This window comes from Eucyclogobius newberryi, unplaced genomic scaffold (assembly GCF_026437365.1).
Source record: "Eucyclogobius newberryi isolate DKJ021-1_F unplaced genomic scaffold, fEucNew1.0.hap1 SCAF_7, whole genome shotgun sequence".
NCBI classification, from domain to species: domain Eukaryota; kingdom Metazoa; phylum Chordata; class Actinopteri; order Gobiiformes; family Gobiidae; genus Eucyclogobius; species Eucyclogobius newberryi.
In genome coordinates, this window is record NW_027316389.1 from 21,679,302 (window position 1) to 21,698,867 (window position 19,566).

The 19,566-nt window shown below is 39.4% G+C and overlaps 1 protein-coding gene across 2 annotated transcripts in view; it reads left to right on the forward strand.

The window, feature by feature from the left end:
* The window catches only part of necab2 (N-terminal EF-hand calcium binding protein 2), a 115,711-nt gene that overhangs the window by 56,481 nt on the left and 39,664 nt on the right, over positions 1–19,566 (forward strand). For both annotated transcript variants that reach the window (XM_072435151.1, XM_072435150.1), the window contains exons 6-8: positions 2,439–2,575; positions 3,413–3,537; positions 18,420–18,499. In XM_072435151.1, the coding sequence (XP_072291252.1) occupies positions 2,439–2,575; positions 3,413–3,537; positions 18,420–18,499 (342 nt within the window). The remainder of the gene's footprint in view (positions 1–2,438; positions 2,576–3,412; positions 3,538–18,419; positions 18,500–19,566) is intronic.

The following is a 19,566-nucleotide window of genomic DNA, read 5'->3' on the forward strand; positions in this document are numbered from 1 at the left end:
ATATATTTAGCATCTTGCCTGATCTGACACTGAAGAATTACAGAATACATTAAATAACTGGTATTTACTTAAAACTGAAACTAAAATCAAGAGCCACGTCATCAATATTCAACCTACGTGAAACAAATATGAACCAAAGGGTTTTTTTCCCAGGTAATATTCTGTGCCTAATGGTAATTTGTGACTCTATGTCAGTGACCTGTCTGAGTTATAGATCACATCTTTTCCATCCCAGTTTTGTTCTGGGCCCTTGGGACACGCTGAAGAGTGAGTGATGGGGTGATGGACTCATTCACAAAAGAAAGACACAAGTGATCGACAGGACAACATGCCCGGAGCCTTTGCCTCATTTATAATGTCCTTGTCCAATTACTGTCTTCAACACATTGACTCCTGGGAGCAACAGCGCTCAAATGTAATTAAACTCAAACTGGTGAAGCCTTTGGAATACAATAAGAAAATTGGTTGGTTGGTTTGCAGCAAATTACTTAATTATTAGTATTTGTTGTGTATCTGGAACAACATTAATGAATGTATTACTTTTGACAAATTGGGGTATAGAAATGATAAAGCCTAAATCGATCAACAGGGGGTTTGTAAAGCTTCTGTTCTTGAGGATTCTGAGCCAATATGAATAATAAAGTGATTACACCTGAACTAAAGGATTCCTGGTTCAGAGCTGCACTTTACTATGGTGAGATGGGCCCCGCTGAGGGTCAGTAAGACGACATATTATGTACAGAGTTTATTGTGTGTTAAGACCTTAGGCATAAAGGTTTATGAATCCATATTTGTGCCAAAAGTCAATGCCAAATTCTTCCTCTGATGATAGATGATGTGATAATAATGATAGGTATATAAGGTAGCATGTGCTGTAATGAAACTATTTTCAGTTTGCAATATCCCTGGAATCAGAATAGCACTCTCAGATTGATCCAATAAGACGTCACAATAAATGATATTCACAACATTCTGTTTATCCTACCTTGATAATAAACTCACAGCTTGAATGTTATTCAAGTGAGTCATCAGAGTCTCTTGGAAGAAAACACAAATACACCTCAAATCCATCTTACTGTGAATACTGCTCATTGTCTTGTACACTTCTGGGAGTGCTTCTTTTGTGTGTTTGTATTTGGGAGTGGTGTGTAAAAAACATTGACTGCTATAGTGGGAGTCAATGCGGCCTGTGCGATTGTGCCCCCGTGGGAGCACTTGTCGTAGATTAGGGCGTGGAGCAGGAAGCCTGAGTGCACAGGAACCCTAATTGTCTTTGTGAAGCAATGCTGCGTGACCAGTGACAGTAGAGGCTGACATGAGTGACTGACTCCGCTCTCTCTCGAGTACATATGTAGTCAATTATCACAGCCCATTGTTGGAGCACTGGTCATGTGTTCAGGTCGACTGGCTAAAATTTTCTGTGATAAACTCCAGCGAGAAATATGAAAAGAGAGGCCCAGGTCAATCTTCTGATGAATTAATGTGATAAGGTCACCGCTGTTTTTACTCCAGCTGTGGGATTATGGGACTGATTTTACTAAAACAAAATGAAATGAGGCTCAAGTCACCACATAATGGAGTACTCAAACTACCTTTTACAAAACGATGTGTCCTAATATTATTCACTTAATTACGTAACAGTTTTTTTAAGAAAAAAGTTTATGAACAAAGTAACATTCAGATTTTCTTCTAAGCAATTTAGTAAGTAAAAATGGCACTAAAACAAATACTTTGAGTTATTGAACCCTTTTGGCTATATGATCTCTATCTTGCAATGATATAAACATTATTGAATCTCCAAAGAGCTTAATAATTCCATACAAATTGGTTCGTATTAGTGAGTGTCTTCAAAGGACCATTGCTTCATAGTCATGTTCATTTTCCTGATGTGCAGATGCATCCGTTTGAGACAATTGGCAGAATTTGACACACTGATGCTGTGACTGATGCTGACATTGTACGTCCACATTGATTTTCCTTTTCTGTTGTGATGCTCTTTAATAAGATCAGGTGGATTGTATTTCTTCCTTGCCCCGAAGCCGCTGAATCTAAACTGTAACAGGATCTAGTAGGACTTCAGCACTTTCAGGCCCTGGCGGGATCGGCGCTGAGCTCGGACTAAAAGGTTTTTAGGGCTTTAGATGCTGTACAAGTGGCAGCCATGACAGATGATGGGAGCCCCTGGAGTGGAAGTCTATTTTTGCTGCCTGTTTTTACCTTGAAAAGCCCTTGAACCATCGAAAGTAGAAAGGAAAATGAAAAGTAGAATAGAAAAGTGCATTTAAGCCGTGCTGCTTCGCAATGTTTCAAGGCTGTAATAGAAAACATATGTAACCTTTTTAAACAATTACTTTATGATCATGATTCATGCAGTCTTCCAAGTCCTAATACAAGTATGAGTGCTTTCATTCATGTTTTCTCTTTGTCTGTGTGGACAGGTTTATGAAAAAGGGACCAACGTGGAGCAGTTTGTGACCCGCTTCCTGCTTAAGGAATCGGCCAATCAGATCCAGTCCCTCCTGAGCTCCGTCGAGAGTGCCGTGGACGCCATTGATGAGCAGCACAGCCAATCAGGGTGAGACAAATGAGACACAGATGGAGACAGAACCCTCTGGCAGGAGCAGTGTTCTCATCCTGACATTTAGTTTGTGATGCCTGAAGGCTGCCCACTGCTGCTGCTGCTGCTATGATGCCCTAAGTTAGTTAAATAAAGCCAAAATGCTAGAAACATTATTAAAATTTAATGAAATACTAAAAGATATACAGAGAGTTTATTCCAATAGTAGCAATCATTGTAACGCTTCTTTATGACATTCTGCTTTTTATTTTGCTGCTCATATGCTCAAAGAAGACATATTGTGCTTTTGTGTGCTATTTATAATCTATGACACCAGCTGATCATTTTTATATTTTGGATATTTTGAATTAAGATATTGATCTAAAATGATGTAAAAGAAAAATGTAAACTGCTGTACTGATTTCTGCAAAACGTAGCTTTGTTTTGATGATTGTAATGTGCCGGACCATGCGCGTCTGGATAGGTGGAGTTCACAATAGCAGTAGTGGATTTTTTTTCTCCCACTTGTGCTATTTATGAATCCCTCGTGTATCACAGATTAAGAAAAAGGCCGTTGAGATTGAACGAAAGGTATGCATTTTCAGATCAACCTTGTCTTGATTGCAGGATAATAAAGATTACTTGACTGTGCAGTAATTGCTCTAAATACTACGTAAGAGTGGGTCAATGAGAAGGAAAAATAATTATAGCATGGTTAAAAGCTCCTGGCTTCTGGCTTTATCATGCAGTATACAAAGAGAAAATCAAAAACTCCAATCTTCATTTAATGTGATGCATACATTCACTTTTTCTTCTTCACTACGACCTGCTTTAAAAACCTGTGTCTTCTCACAGCCATTTACCTGCCAAGGTGAGCCCACGAGTGCCAGAGAAGCGCTATGAGAACGCCGTCCCAGACTATCCTCCCAACAACAGAGTGAGCACTAAGGAGCCCATCAGGACCATCAACACTCCGACAGGTAGGCAGTCATTCAACAAAACATGTGTCTGGTGAAGTGGCAACTAGGCCTGCAAAACATTAGAAATGATTGCAATACACGCTGGCTATTAAGTTCTGCAATATTAGTATTATTGCAATAGAATAATAGTTATATTAAAAAACAATATATTCATGCCTTAATGCAGTACTTCCCTTGAGTACCCCTTAAGCTTGGTCTCACACTTCGAGTGGCCCCTAACTCGGGTTTTAGTGGCAGTACCCGAAATCCTGTGGAGTGGACATTATCCCTGACTCCGTGTGTGGATGAGAGCGAGGTCCTGTCACCGCATCCAGGCGCGTGCCCCACTAGGATTGCTCTGCTAAAATGTGCGCTCTATTACCAATGAGGCACTCTTGGCCTCCTTTTCTTAAAAAAACATTTGGATTTCATGTGCCTCACCGAGACATGGCAGCAGGAACAGGAGTAGAAGTAGAAAATACAGAATAGTAAGTTTGGAAACACAGACTTTTTCTCTTATATCATAGTTTCTAGGCTTCCTCCTGTTTGTTTCTCGATAAGTTATCTGTGTTTCTGTCATCAATCATTAAGCTGGAGAACGTCTTAATACTTTGAGACATAAATCTCCACATTGATGATCCTCCTTGTTTTATTGCAGCAGAACTTTCAACTTTATACAGCATGTTTCTAGCCCTACTAGGGTCATACTTTAAATCTGGTATTTTGTCTTGGTCTAAATATTGACCAGCTGACTGTTGAGATTACCATTTAAGTGATTACTGTTATATTCTATTTATCTTAAACTTTCCCCTCTAGTTGTCAAGCTGCAACACAAAGACCTATTCTAAATGAGATAGAGATAACTTGTTTTTCTGCCTCCTTTGAGCCCATGGATGTTGAATCATTCACGACCGTTTCAACACCCATTGTCTGTTGTCATTATCTGTTTTAAACACGGTAGCACCGGCTCAAAACATGACAGGTTCATCAACAAAGCCCTGTCCTTGGAAAAATGAAACCATCTGTCATGAATGGTTGTGGAACTCAACTAATTTAGAAGTGCACAGGGCTAATCTTATGGAAATGATGTTGCAGCTCAATGAAATGGTATCACGGTCTTGGTCTGCTTATTTTTCCAATCTTATTTTCATCTTATTTATTATTAAAAAGGAAAAAAAACAGAGTTTTGTTTGAGATTATTCAGAATCTTGATGTCCCCACAGCTCATCAAGTGCCTGTGTACTCACTAGAGGACTGTAACAGCTTCATGGCATTTTTGTCCAGAAAGTTTCAGATTTAAGGGCGAGTATAAACCCTCCTCTTAATGAGGTTTGTCCTCCTCAATTACTCGAGGTCCTTCTTCACACTGGTCAGCCTACTGGATGTGAAGGTTTTAGTGGGAACGATGAAACCCTCATCTAGCCCGGTTGACATTATACCAACCTCACTGCTACAGAATGTTTCTGATGTTGAAGGTTCCTGGGTTGTAAAGCTGCTAAATCTTTTGCATGAATTTGGATTGGTCCCTTTTTATTTCAAGCATGTTGTGGTAAACTCCATTCTTAAAAATCAAATCTGGATCCTTTGCAAGCTAAGGATCCACATCAAAACATCCATTTGTTTCTAAAATTCATCAAAAGGTGGTGGCAAGTCAAAACTTCTTATATAGAGAAGCATAAACTAGATAGTTTTCAGTTTTCGAAAAAATGTGCTTTACTGAAACTGCGTTGTTGAGAGTGTGAAGTGCTGTGATGATGGAAGCAGACTCTTAACTGTCTCGGTGTCACTTGATTTGACATCTGACATTATGAAATTTCCCCATGTGTGGACAATAAAGGATTATCTTATCTTATCTTATCTCCCTTTGACATTTTAGATCTTAAAACCCTCATCGACTTTCGTTTTTGGATTTTCTGGGTCTGTACTCCAGTGGTTCTTGTCTTACATCATTATTTTATTTTATTTCTGCTGTACTTGCTGCCACTGGGTCAGATTATTCATGATTTTGGAGACTTTTCTTCTTCTTTTTTTATCCTCTTGAGGAATATTTCTAAAGTGCTCAAAATGGTTTCAAAGTCCGACCCGGAAAAGATCATAAATGCTTTTATTTCATCACGGCTTGATTATTGTAGCTCTGTTTTTACCTGTTTTAATAAAGCTGCTCTTAACAGACTTCAGCTTGTGCAAAACTCTGCTGCCAGGCTTTAACAGGAACCCCCTCAACAGTTCTATCATCCCTTCACTGGCTTCCAATAAAGTTCAGGATTGATCTTCAAATTTAGTTTGGACCTTTTGACTCTTTACTACTCTGGACGCTTCGTTCCTCCACTCAGAACCTGCTTGTGGTCCCAAAAACAACACAAAGTTGTGGAACGCCTTGCCTCTATCGCTCCGTGCAGTGGACTCTGTTGATTCCCCTAAAATGCAGCTGAAGACGCATTTGTTTAGAAAAGCTTTCACTATGCTGTAAATTATGTTGTACCTGCTCTTTGTAAAGCACTTTGAAATTAAATCTGTGAAAAGCATTATATAAATCAAATTCACATTCTTACTTACTTACTCCTCTTTGCCTTAATGTATTAGTTAGACTCTGTCAAAATAAACTTTAAACAGCAACAAAAACAAGACTAATAAAATCAAGGCTAATTTAGACTTTTTTACATTTTCATTTAATAAAGAGTATGTCAGATGCAGGATTTTGGTGTTACACCAATATATTTAGTTTGCATCGATATTGGTGATATTGGGCTGCCCTAGTGGCAACTGTTAGAATTGCATTGTCATGAAAATGTTCTGCAGGGCTTTGTGATATGTTAAGGTCTGATCACAGCTTATCTAGCAGTAAAGGAGCAAACCGTTTTTGGAAAAGGTGAAAGGAGGAAGTGGCGGTAAATGGCAGGGCATATGATGGAAAGAGCTGAAGAGGCAATTATACAAACATGAGTCTGTCAGCACTTCACATAATAAATCTTATACATCGACAATTTGAAAGGATCCAAGGCCATGTGAGTTTTTTTTATATACCACAACTCAGCATCCTCTTCAACAACTTGCCACTTCACCCGCAAACTTTGAGGAAGGAAAAAGGGCAAGAAAACTATAATCAATCTCCCATATAGAGCTTTCCTAAGTGTCAGAGCAAAGCCTTCATTTAGTCATCTGAGGGTCGCGTCACTGTGACCTGAAAAAACATTGAGGCACTTCATGGAAAGTGACAGGAGGAAGGACACTGATATATTGGTATTTTTAAAAATGTTTCCATGGTATGATCCAGTAGTGTATCCAGAAATATTGATAGATATTGGGTGTGCCTCCAAAAATGTCTGTGTGCAAAATACTCACCTAGTGTAACACAGGTCTTCCCTATTATATAATCTTACTCACCTACTGAACAGAAATGACAATAGAGCTTTAGCTGTACTGGGGCACAGGCCATTTTGTTTTGTTTTGTCTTAAAAGTAAAATGCTATGCACCTCAAGGGGCCTGGCAGAGGGCCCTCCCCCAGGACTGCAACGTTTTATGACGTTTTATGCTTAATACATGTGAAATATTGTGAGAAAGTCTAGTGTCACCCCAGACACCAGTCCTGTTGGTGCCACGATACCAGCTTTAAGAGCGTGCATTCAATATATGTCTCTCACCCTCCTCTCTCTTGCTCTCAGCCCAGCACTGACTTGTTAATCTTCTCGGCCACTAAAGGGGCAAGTGCATGTTGTTCTGATACTGCATTTTAAAAAGGTTTAATTGCCTACACATGTGTGCGCAAAACATGGCAGGAAACCAGAAACATAACTTGAGTAGATGATGTTTTTTAAACAAACCGTGAGATGGACATCCTTTCGAGACACTAAACGAACCGCAGCAATGATCAAAGAAGGAAGACGAGGATAGCCGTAAACACAGAGTCAGACAATGAGAGAAAAGAGAGGAAACCGCCTTAAATGAGATGCGCCCACTGAGAAGCTTGTACACCAGGTCAAAAGGGAGAGAGGGAAACAAACCTGACTGCAAGCATGAGGGAAACAATGTACGTATGTATGCACTTGTACAACGCTGGCCAGCAAAAGAAAATCCCCCTAAGTAGGCTTGGACCTATTAACACTAGTAAAAGTAAAAGTACTAATATTTTTTGGTGTGAGAGTTCCTTGTTTGGTCAGCATCGACACACCCTAGCATACCCGCGGCTATGTCAGTAGTATGATCCACCGTAGACCAGTGCTGGGAGTAACACGGTAGCTAAGTAATAGTACAACAGTAATATATTGCATTTTTCAGATACTGATGTATATAATTTGTTGCAATATAATATCCGTTACATTCTCAGTAATGCGAGTTACAAGGGCATTTCATTGTGATCTGCTGTTGACATGAACATTAATCGGGGCAGTACCGGAGCTTCCTCAGGCCAGTGCGAGCAGGGCTTGTGCTTCAGCTCCTCACATCACACCTACTGTCCCGCCCATATCATGGAGAAAAGTCCTTATTGCCTCATGACACCGTGTCGGTCCACACTTCTTGCTTTCGCTCATAATAGAGAGATGCATCCATCAGTGGCTCATTACGCAGGGATGAGAGAAGTAAACACTGGGCTAAACTTAAGACTGACTGATCCTAACTAACTCCCAAGTGTCCTAGAAGAGGACCGAGATTACCTAGTGTTGTAGTTTTCTTTACAACGTGCGCCAAGCGGCTGTAATTGTCACGAGGACTTATTGATCTGAGGAGCTGCGTAATCTGCACAGCCTATTCATTAGTATAGGCCTGGCTTACTTTGTAACTCCAGTTTTATGAATGTATCATTGTAAGTGTTTTGGCACTAAATATTTGAAGTGCTTGTATCAGTTAAGTGAAAGTGAATGTTGATTTACAGCAGGGGTTCTCAGACTGTGGATGATGGTTCAAAAGAGGGACACAGAGAGTCTAAACACAGTTTAAAGGCTATAGGCATTTTTACAGCACGTTTGAAGCGGAAATTGTCTTAAATTAGATGAAACATGAACAGTTTTATAAAAAAAAAAAAGTGGGTGACCAGTTACATGATGATTAGAAAATACTGTCACTTACAATAATATGACGAAAATTTTGAACTACAAATTGGTGGAACGACAAAATTAAATCACCAAAAATAACACGAGTGGTGTAAAAATGTTCTGACAATAATATTGTAATTCTAATATATTACGTCTGTAATTGGTAATATATGGTGTATCACACTTTTTGAGTAACTTGTCCAACACTGCTGTAGACCCGTTTTTTTCAGTGCGTAGATTTTAAAATCTTCAGATTCAGTGGAAAATTGTGTAAATTTGAAAATAAAAAATTCTCTGCAAAGATTCAAGATGCCAAGGTTTGCTCACAATTGTCAGAGATAATCACTGGAATTTTACAGTTTTTTTACGCAAATTGTGATCTGAACCCTGTGACAATATATTATGCTAATTTGGTGAGATTGTACTTTAATACAGTTCAAACATAGATACATTTCAGCACTCTCTCCTTGAGTAAGGCTCTGTGAGTGACAGGTGGATTTAACCAATCACAGTGCAGCGTGAAGAAGAATCAGATAACTACCTCTAAGTTTACATGAATCATGTTAAAATCAAAATCTTACATTTTATTTTACTCAGCTCAGGAGTTTTTATACATTTTAATACAGTATATGATGTAACTATATATTCCATTATTATTAAATTATATATGCATACGATTACGCCTCATCAAAGCTGATTTGAAATGAAACTATGAAAATATGTCATTATACATTGGCTCATTTTCAAATAGCCAAAATAATAATAGTAATCAAAGACATTCTTAAAAATCATCAAAGAATAGGTTGTTAAGCAGCTCACAAAAATATTCAATTTACCGGTACTTAATTCCCACTGAGAATGGAGACTGATTGCATCTATTGAAGTTGTTGTTCTCCGCCCAAAGCAGGGATTGAGTTTTTGTCGTAGCTTTAATCCATCGTGTGTTGAGGTGACGCTGCATCGATTTGTTGTATTTAAAACACTGTGACATTTGACTTTCAGCACATTCACAGTAAGTGGTATGTTAGGGAGGAGTATGATTTAGCCTCATTGTAGATGTTTCAGAGAAGTGATTTGTGAATGTGATGCCTCTGAGACACAAAATACTTACCAAATCAAAGACACATACAGGGGGTAGTTGTGCACGTTCTAACTTCACTATGACATCACACAAAACGTTTATTTGATGAAGAGATTATACATTGATTGATGTTTGTAAAAGGGTTATATTTTGGTTGAAAAGTAACGGAATGCTTTGTCATAATGACCTTTGTCATAATAACTTGCATTAACTGTAAAATGTGTCTGGTTTTATTATCTGCGTTTCCCTTGACACAAAGAGAAGTAGAGGCGTTTGATAAATGAGTGTCACCATCTAGAGATTGAGCATCCTGCTTACAAACTGGAATTTTAACAACCTATTTAATTGACATTTCATTTTATTTAGGTTGATGACAGTATTTAAATGTATAAATGCTAACTGAGGTCTCTTCCAACCTATTCTGCCTTTCATTTTTGAAGAATGTCTATTAAAGGCTTGACAACTATTATTATGTTGATCTAGCGCCCCTATTATTGCTGTTTTAAATGCAAGGATTGAACCTGGCTCACACCAGATTGATATACGTTTCTGAAATTGAGTTCATCACATCTATTATCTACACATTTATCAATCGACAATGGCTCTTGCTGAAAGTGATTGGGAAACATTCAGACGAATACTTCAAGCTGATTGGTTGAAGTGTCACAGTCACAAGTCAGTAAAATGGGTTTAGGTACGTCCGTCGCCATGTTGGTTTTGATTAATTCGGGTGCTTCACCTTTGTCTTCTGTTCAAACCACAATGCTGTCCTGTGATTGGTCCAGTCTCTGCACCACTGGTGGTTCAGGCCCTATAGCACAACAGGAGCTTGACCAGATGGATTCTCATGAATTTGTGAACTCACAACTATTGTGAGAATTCATCTTGGTGCAGGTTTGAAATGTACAACAACACAGTCAAAAAACACTTACAACATTCTCTGCTTATGTGGTCTTTTATTTATCCTTTCAGTTTGTAAAAGTAAAAACACAGTGGAAAGATTTCTTAACCCACAGTACTTCCTGACACAGGCCAGATTTGGCTTGCTCTATGTGCAGCTCCTGTTCACTTATTGATCCACCTGTGTCAGTGCAAAGAAACATGTGATATATTTAATGATGTTGACCTCTGACCACAACAGAAAAATCATAATAGAGCTGGACAAAAAGTTGAGCTGCAGCTGCAACGACTCTAATAATAATCCTATATTACACCCTGCTCTGTTGGAACGACGTCATTCTTCCCTTAAACTTCCATGACATATTCAACACATAGAACAGAAAAGTACATTTGTAGCTTAAGAAAAATGCCTGTGATTTCTAAACTTTCCTTTTACAGTCACTTATCTTCTCAGTTTGACAAAACCCTATCCTGCCATGGCTGTAAGTAACGTGCTACATTGGTACATTGACTCTATGTAGGCCAAGCCGCTCAAATATGAAGCAGTCTTTGAAGTCAGAATCTACATTTTCAAAAAAACATGTCTCAGAAACTCAGGGTTCACATTTTCTTGGAACGGAGACAATACTATTCAGTTTTAAACCTTTTAATGAGTTATGGGGGTGGCTGCCCTGTACAATCCATCTTAAATGACTCGTACTACACCTCAGGACAGAGGCTAGAGGTCAAACACAGTGGAATAAAAACAACTTTGTTCCTGATGTCATTTGTTAACTCAACATGCATTTAATCAGTATTATCCAGAATGTGTTGATTATAATTATTGGATACAATTTTCTTGATTTTCAGCCTTTTTTGTTCTTTTTAGCCTAACTCGAGTCTGTGTGTTTCCTGCTTCTTAAAATGATGCAGATTTCACATCATCACAAACAAACAGTTCATTGACTCCATTAAAACTTTATCTGTTCAACAAATCTCCATCATTCCAAAGAGACACGTTGATAGTCAAAAACAGGCATCACAACATGACATGGACGGATCCAAAAGATTGAAATCGTTTCTACCTGCTGAAATATTGTCACTATTGAAAGAAGACTCCCTGCCTGTCAACACTGTAGCTAACTAGATTTTCACTTTTCCTTCACCCAAGTCCACTCATCTGTCACCAGGACGACAAGGGGGATAAACCTGAGACAGAGCTGCAAGAATAATGTTTAAAAATACCAACAGTATTAGACTTTTTATTTTCCTCCAACAGTTTCAAATATGGTGTATAAGGGATAAGGGAACGCTTAGTTTAATCAGGCTCAAAATGATATTTCTAGACGGAGCTAAAAGGTCAAGAAGCTATATCTGCAGCCTGTACTAAAGGAGAAAGTAAGCTGGGACTGGAGTGGTCTGAGGAAGAACTAAATATCATTCATCTCAGAGATCAGTTCTAATCATCTACATTCTGATAAGGACATGCAGCTGCTGCATAGTAATAAACTACTGTGAATAATGTGAATACACTGAAGCTTGAGAGTTGACAGCTTACTTAAAAATGTTCTGCCAACATTAAGAACATGAATCTTTATGTATAGGGAAGTTGCAAAACAAAATCACACTATTACAAACAAAGGCTGCGACAAATGATTATTTTGCTTCTCAATGAATCAATTATTACGACAGTAATTGCACATGAATATGTGCCACGACAGCACATAGATTGCACATGAATTTCACAGTAATTGCACATATGACAGAATTGCACATCAGTATTAGGTTAGGTCAGTATTGCGAGTGTTCAGTACTAACAGTGTTTGTTATAAAGTCTGACAGCAGCAGGAAGGAAAGACCTACGGAACCTCTCCTTCACACATCGAGGGTGGATCAGTCTCTCACTGAAGCTGCTCTCCAGAGCGGACAGAGTGTCCTGCAGGGGGTGACACTCATGGTCCAGCATAGATGTGAATCTAGCCAGGACCCTTCTGTCCCCCACCTCCTGCACCGAGTCCAGAGCACAGCCCAGGACGGAGCTGGACTTCTTGATGACTCTGTCCAGCTTCCTCCTCTCCCTCTCTGTGATGCTGCTGCTCCAGCAGACCACACCGTACAGGAGCTGATGCCACCACAGAGTCGTAGAAGGTCTTCAGGAGTGGCCCTGTCACTCCAAAAGACCTGAGTCTCCTCAGGAGGTAGAGCCGACTCTTCCTGTACAGTGCGTCTGTGTTATGAGTCCAGTCCAGTTTGCCGTTCAGATGAACACCCAGGCACTCTCTCAATGTCCCTTCCCTGGATGTTCACTGGTGAGGGGGCAGTGGAGTGGCGTCTTTGGAAGTCCACCACCATCTCCTTGGTCTTCCCCGCGTTGATGAGGAGGTGGTTCCGCTGACACCAGTCCACAAAGTCCTGCGCCAGTCCTCTGTACTCCGCATCATCGTCGTCCGTGATGAGTCCGATGATGGCAGAGTCATCAGAGAACTTCTGCAGGACACAGCTGTCCGTGTCATGTCTGAAGTCTGCAGTGTAAAGGGTGAAGAGAAAGGGCGCGAGGACAGTGCCCTGGGGCGCCCCCACACTGCGGGTCCGAGTGTCAGACACACAGTTCCGGGCTCTCACAAACTGGGGTCGGTCTGTGAGGTAGTCCAGGATCCACTCTGCCAGGTCATACTCCACACCAGCCGTCTCCAGCTTGTCCCTCAGGAGCAGCGGCTGGATGGTGTTGAAGGCACTGGAGAGATCGAAGAACAGAATCCTCACAGAGCTGCCAGGCTTTTCCAGGTGAGAGAGAGAGCGGTGCAGCAGGGAGATGACAGCGTCCTCCACTCCGATGCCAGACCGATATGCAAACTGCAGCGGGTCCATGGCTGAGCTCACGGTGGAGCGGAGGTGGTCCAGGACTAGCCGCTCCAGTGTCTTCATCAGGTGGGACGTGAGAGCCACTGGCCTGAAGCTGTTGAGGTCTTTGGGACGCGGTGTCTTAGGCACAGGTACCAGACAGGAGGTCTTCCAGACCTGTGGTACCACCCTCAGCTTCAGGCTCATGTTGAAGACATGCTCCATAACTCCACACAGTTCATCTGCGCAGGACTTAAGGAGCCTGGGGCTGATGCCATCAGGTCCTGCTGCCTTCCTCACTATGTTATGTTTCAGATCCAGAACTTGGAGGAAGTAATTTTGAACCCTAAACCCTAAGCTGTGACCGTACTATGTTTCTTTCTAAAACCAGACTGAAAGATAGATAAAATATAATTAGCATCTAATACGTCTTTAAAACTGGATGCTACTTTTCAAGAATTTTGGCTGCGATTCAAAGTTTAGAAATAGGCCTGTAATTGTTTTCTTCACTTCAATATCCACCTTGTAACTGCAGGATACAAATGAAAATGAATAATCAATCCGTCGTGATACATTTTTCAGCGTTTTTTTTACAATTACTAAGGTTTAGACAACTAAACTATAAGGTAATGATTAATCATACGATTTTAATTTACTACTCAGGGATAAATAATATACTTAAAATAAAATATGTAATTCTCTTATACATATACAGAGCTACAGACTCTGTGTTCTAGTTTGTGAAGTCAAATTGGGCATTTCCCATCCCAGTGCAGCTGCAGCAGTGCTTTACATGATATTGTATTACTTTACAGTATATTGAACCAAATGTAAGTGGTCTGGGTAATGCCTGCAGCAGATAAAAATATCCTTCTCATTTTAAACCCCACTGCACAGGCTTTTCGAACAAGAGCAGTGACGCATCAATCTTCTATTGCAGAAGAATCCATGCTGTAGTATACATAAATGCACTCAATACTAGGCCTAATTGTTGTAGAACACTTTTCTTTTTCTTTTTTTTTTGCTTTTCTGTTTTTTCCATTTTATGTTTGTGGTTTTATTAATGGATCATCACCACTGATGCAGAAGATGCCTCTTTTATTAATGGAAGCTCTCCCTATGGTATTGATAAAAACCATAACTACCTTTTAAGACAGAAATCAGGTAACGTGAAATGGCTACTTAGGCTGATTATAGTTCTAATAAATCTTGTTAGGTTGTGGTCAATCTAAATCAACAACACTTTATTTCCCAAGTAATAAATTATCCATGCATTTTGACCTGCTCAAAATGCACCAAAGTTAAAAATCCTGATAACTACATTGTAATTTATTGTTTAAGATTCATAATGACATTGTCAGCATGCATGCTCAGCCGGTTATTGATTTGTCATAAGGAAATTACAACTAGCTTTAACCATAAATCAGTTGACACAAAACAAATTGCTACTTAGTCTGATTATCAGCGTAATAAATCCTATTAGCTCAGTCTTCAATCACACTTGAAGTAGGTGTTGACCTCTGTGGCTGCAGAAGGGCTCATGCCTGTTGTTACATTAACCACCAGCTGCAAACCACTGTCGGGAATTCATGGACATGTCTTAATACATTTCTGTTGGATGGACACAACATTGTCTTACTATTGTTATACTTCACAAAAATACCAAAAATATTAGTCTTTGTGAATATTGTCAACCCCTGCTTGAAATGCAGAAATGACTGCATATGGTATTTTATGAGCACCAGTTGTTCGCACATCAGAATTTACAAAGGAGCTTCTAAAAACAAATCAAGCACTCGGGATTGTTTTTGACACTTGACTTCAGAACTTGTGAATGTATTTGGGCCTCACAACCCCTGCCATGGATACAATGAATGGATACTTTGGAGCATTATCTGGCAGCAGGAAAGAAGGCTATAAATAATAGATGACACAAACAGAACTAACAATCAAGGACTGCACAAACTAAATAATAATATTTGTAAAATGGAAACCTAATTTGAAAATGTACAAATTTGACAAACTTTGGACCAAATGTGACGTTAACGTTAGACAATATGTGGCTTGATTTCATTGGATGTCTTTTATTGCCTATGTTGTTGTTGTTGTTGTTTTTTGTCAGGTTTTTATTTTTTTCTTTTAAAAAACTGAAAACATAAAAATGTGATGTCAAGACAAATGTAAACGTATGTGTCATTGTGTCACTAGTTATATTTCAACCAGTTCTCCATTGCTGCTTTGAAGCACTTTGATAAATCAGTGTTTAACATACGTTGACAGTAACGCCTCTTTAGACCCTGCATCCCTCGCCTCCCTCTTCCCCCTGCACTGCACACTCCGCACTGGCCCAAACAGCTCTGACAGCGCAGCCCCTTCATGTCAGGCACACTTTGTCTCCAGTAAGGACAAGCCGATTGATTAATGGCCCAAAATCCTGTTACTCCCCACCCCCACGTCCTATCCCGCTCTGTTCTCCCGCTTCATCTTGTACGTATGCGTTCATCCTGGCCCTGAATCACCACGGCTCGGTTCCCCTTCGCTGCGTACAGAAAAAACCTCAGGCTCAAACGATACCTTCATTTTCTCCTCCTTTCACTCCGTAAACGTGGGCAGAAATAGGTGAGCGCTCCGTGCAGAAAGTAAATAAAAAAAACAGAATGGAGACAAAGCCGTGTGTGGGAGATGAGGGGGATCAGAAACAAAGGGTAATAGAAGAAAGATGCTAAAAATATCCTCCAGTACATTTACATGGAGGGTCTTGATCTATAGGTGCTGCTGACGTGTAAGGGGCAATGCTAAAGACTGCACTCACATGGAAATGGAAGTTAGCAGGTTTTAGAACAGACTCTAAAATGTCTTGATCGCTTCTTCTTTTTTCATTGCCTTTCTGGACTAAGATGTATTAGGGCCACTTATACTTTAGATGAAGGGGGGGAAAAACAGGATGGAACATATTTTCTTGTTCAAACACACAGATCTGCCATTAAAAAAGAAGAAACATGCTAATTTATGAGTTTTCAAACATACAAATTAGCTTTTTTCAGTTATATTTGCCCCTTTTTCTGTCATTCAAGATCCCATTATTATTATATGACACAACTAACATTGGTCTAGACTGTTGCGATTGTGTGTGTGGGCTGTGTCCTGTTATTGTGGAAAAACAGGGCATATACTGTAGGCCAGTGGTCCCAAAACTACGGCCCGAAACTACGGGCCACATCCGGCCCTTTGGGCCTTTCAATCTGGCCTGCCAAGCTTGTCCAAGTAGGCTTTATTAGACAGTAGATGGAATGAGAAAGAAAGGAAGGGGAATGATGAGAGAGAAAGGAGGACATACAGCAAATGTCGGAGTTGGGATTCAAATTCACGATACTGTGGCTGGCCGTTCATTTTACCTTTCGCCTGTAATGCCCACATTTCCCCAATAGATGGCACTGTTCCCTCTAAGTTGTGCGCAGCTGCGCACTGCTCGCACATAGTGCACTGCTCGCACATAGTGCACTGCTCGCACATAGTGCACTGCTCGCACTTCACAGAAAATCTATGGCGCGCAGAAAACAAAATTCACCACAAATGGCCACCGGGGGCAATCAAGCAGGAAGCGCAAGTGTTTGACACTGAAGAAGACTCTTGTGGACAGTAGAAGACTCTTGTGGACAGTAGAAGACAGTAGATAATTAATCATTATTTAATTCATTTGGAAAACAATTTGCACATTGAGCCTTGCATTTGTTGCTTTGTTACAAGTTACAGGTCAAATCTTGCGTGTAATTTATAGTAATTCATTAGTTCACACAAACACACCATATTTTCCTGGCCCGGCCCCTCGGCCAAATTTTAGAACCCAATGGGGCCCTCGAGTCAAAAAGTTTGGGGACCACTGCTGTAGGCAGTCAAACAGAGGAGACAGTTTGGAAATGGCCCATCTCAATGACCAGTTTAAGTCAAAGAGTTGTGCCTGCCAGCTCCTGTCAAACTTCTAATCAAAGAATAGCACAAAAAAAGTAACTAAAGTATATAATAAAGTCACTTAAATCATGATCTAGTTTTCAGCCTTGAATCAATATTTTTACTATAAATGCCATCCAAAACAAACATTATTACATTATTACTTTTTATGGCAGATTTCCATGTTTGAACTAAAAAATGTGCTATCCTATATTTTTCCTTCAACTACAATAGGCCCTAATATGCCTTTGTGTGACTGTGATGGTAAACCAGGGTAAATTTGTAGTTGAATGTAGTTGCAAAGTTTAAAAAACGATATACCACTACAACACCTAACAAAAGCAAATACATTTATCACTGCTTCCTTTTGCCTATTCAAGGGCCCATTTTAAATTCGGTCTCGGGGAAAGTGAAGAGCTAAATGATGTGAGAGCGGAGTTACTCCAATCAAGTTTAATTGAGCACAAGTCAACAGGCCCATCCCTGTGAGCGGCCCGCTGAGACTTTTCAAGCCACTAATTCTGCACACTTTTGTGTAATTGACTTGGACACCTATTTTCTAAGTTTGACTAAATGACTGTCTGGCTTTTATCAAGCCCCGTCTCCATGGTTACAGGTTTGGTGGGTGCGTTTGAGTGTGTGTTCCGGCAGAGGGAGGGAGCTTCTAATTGACTGGCTCTTAAAGCTTTTAATGAAGAGTTGGCTGAAGCGCTCCAATTAGCAGATAGAGGACTGAGAGGGGTCAGTGGAGCAAGAAGTAGGCCCTAAATAGAGAATCAGACATTATGGGGTTGTTTGAGGATTTAAAGACAAACGGGGGTTAAATGTCAACTTTAAAAGATGTGCTACACACAAAAACATCTAATTAAATGACAATCTCAAAGCAATCTGTTCCCAGAGCAACCAATCTTCTGCAGGCTTTGAGCTGACCATACCGCTTTGCATAAACACACTAATTGCCCACTTTCATGAATTATGCATGAATGAAGAAAAAATTATATTATAAACTAATGAGTAAACATACTACTTCAATGTAAAATAATCCTGATAGAATACATACTACTTCAACATTTTAGTATAAAATGTAAACAATTATAGAGGTGTTTTTTCTTCTGTGCTGCAGGAGCAGTGGAGGTGAGGAAAGAAGGTCTGGAGGCTCAGATCAACCGTCTGTCTGAGCTCATTGGACGACTGGAAAACAAGGTGAGAGTCAAAGATCGAGTGGACCATTTGTTCAGCAGAAGCTTTTCCATCCTGCCCATACCACACACAGAGTTCATTGTATTGTACGCTGCATTATCCAATCACACACTAGGATCTGGTGTGTCATACTATTGCATGTTGTTGTGCGTCTTGAGAATATATGCAACACCACATGTTGTAGTTCTTCAAATACCTTAAGATTTCATTTTGTTGGCGTCACATTCTCAAAATGCTAAATATACAGAATTGATTTATACCATTAATAAAACAAAGCTGTGAAATCTCTTACTGAGTCCACGTGGCAACTGATAGAAGTCAGTTAATCTTGTAACATCCCACTTAATGTCTCACAGTTTGTCAAAGTTTGTCTAAGTTGGTGGCAGCTCCTCATACAGCCCAACAAAAAACTACACACTAAGTTTATTGGCACTGCCCTAGAATTTGCTCCTTTTCTTTTTGGCCTTCACACAATTATTCTAATAGGTTATGTAATTGTTCTATTTGACCTTTTAACACCATTAACAGCCATTGTAGTGTGTGTGTGTATATAATATATATATATATATATATATATATATATATATATATATATATATATATAATTTCAAATTAAAATCACTGGTGAGAGGGACAGCCCATGTTGAGTTTGATTTTTTAAATTTTTTATTAAGTATATTTATTATAAGTTTTTATTATAAATATTTGTTGGAGAGGCTCTGAAATAGAAGAGCCAAAGGCCTCGTCGACAAATTGTAGTTTAGGGATGTCACAATGTCAGATTTTAGTGTCACGAATATTGTGAGAAAAAAATTACAATTTAACAATCATTCATAATTATTACTGAGACAGTGTTGAAATCTCGTATTAATATTAATATTTCTCAAGTTTTTTACCAGCTTTAGGAAATTGAATGACCATAGATTTAAATAAAACCACTTAATTGTGCTTCTAAAATATTCACATTTATTATATATATATTGTTTTTTTACTATTACTTTGTGACCTAAATAATAATGATTATCGATTAACTGAATAATCCTGACTTCCCTATTGTAGTCCTATGAAAT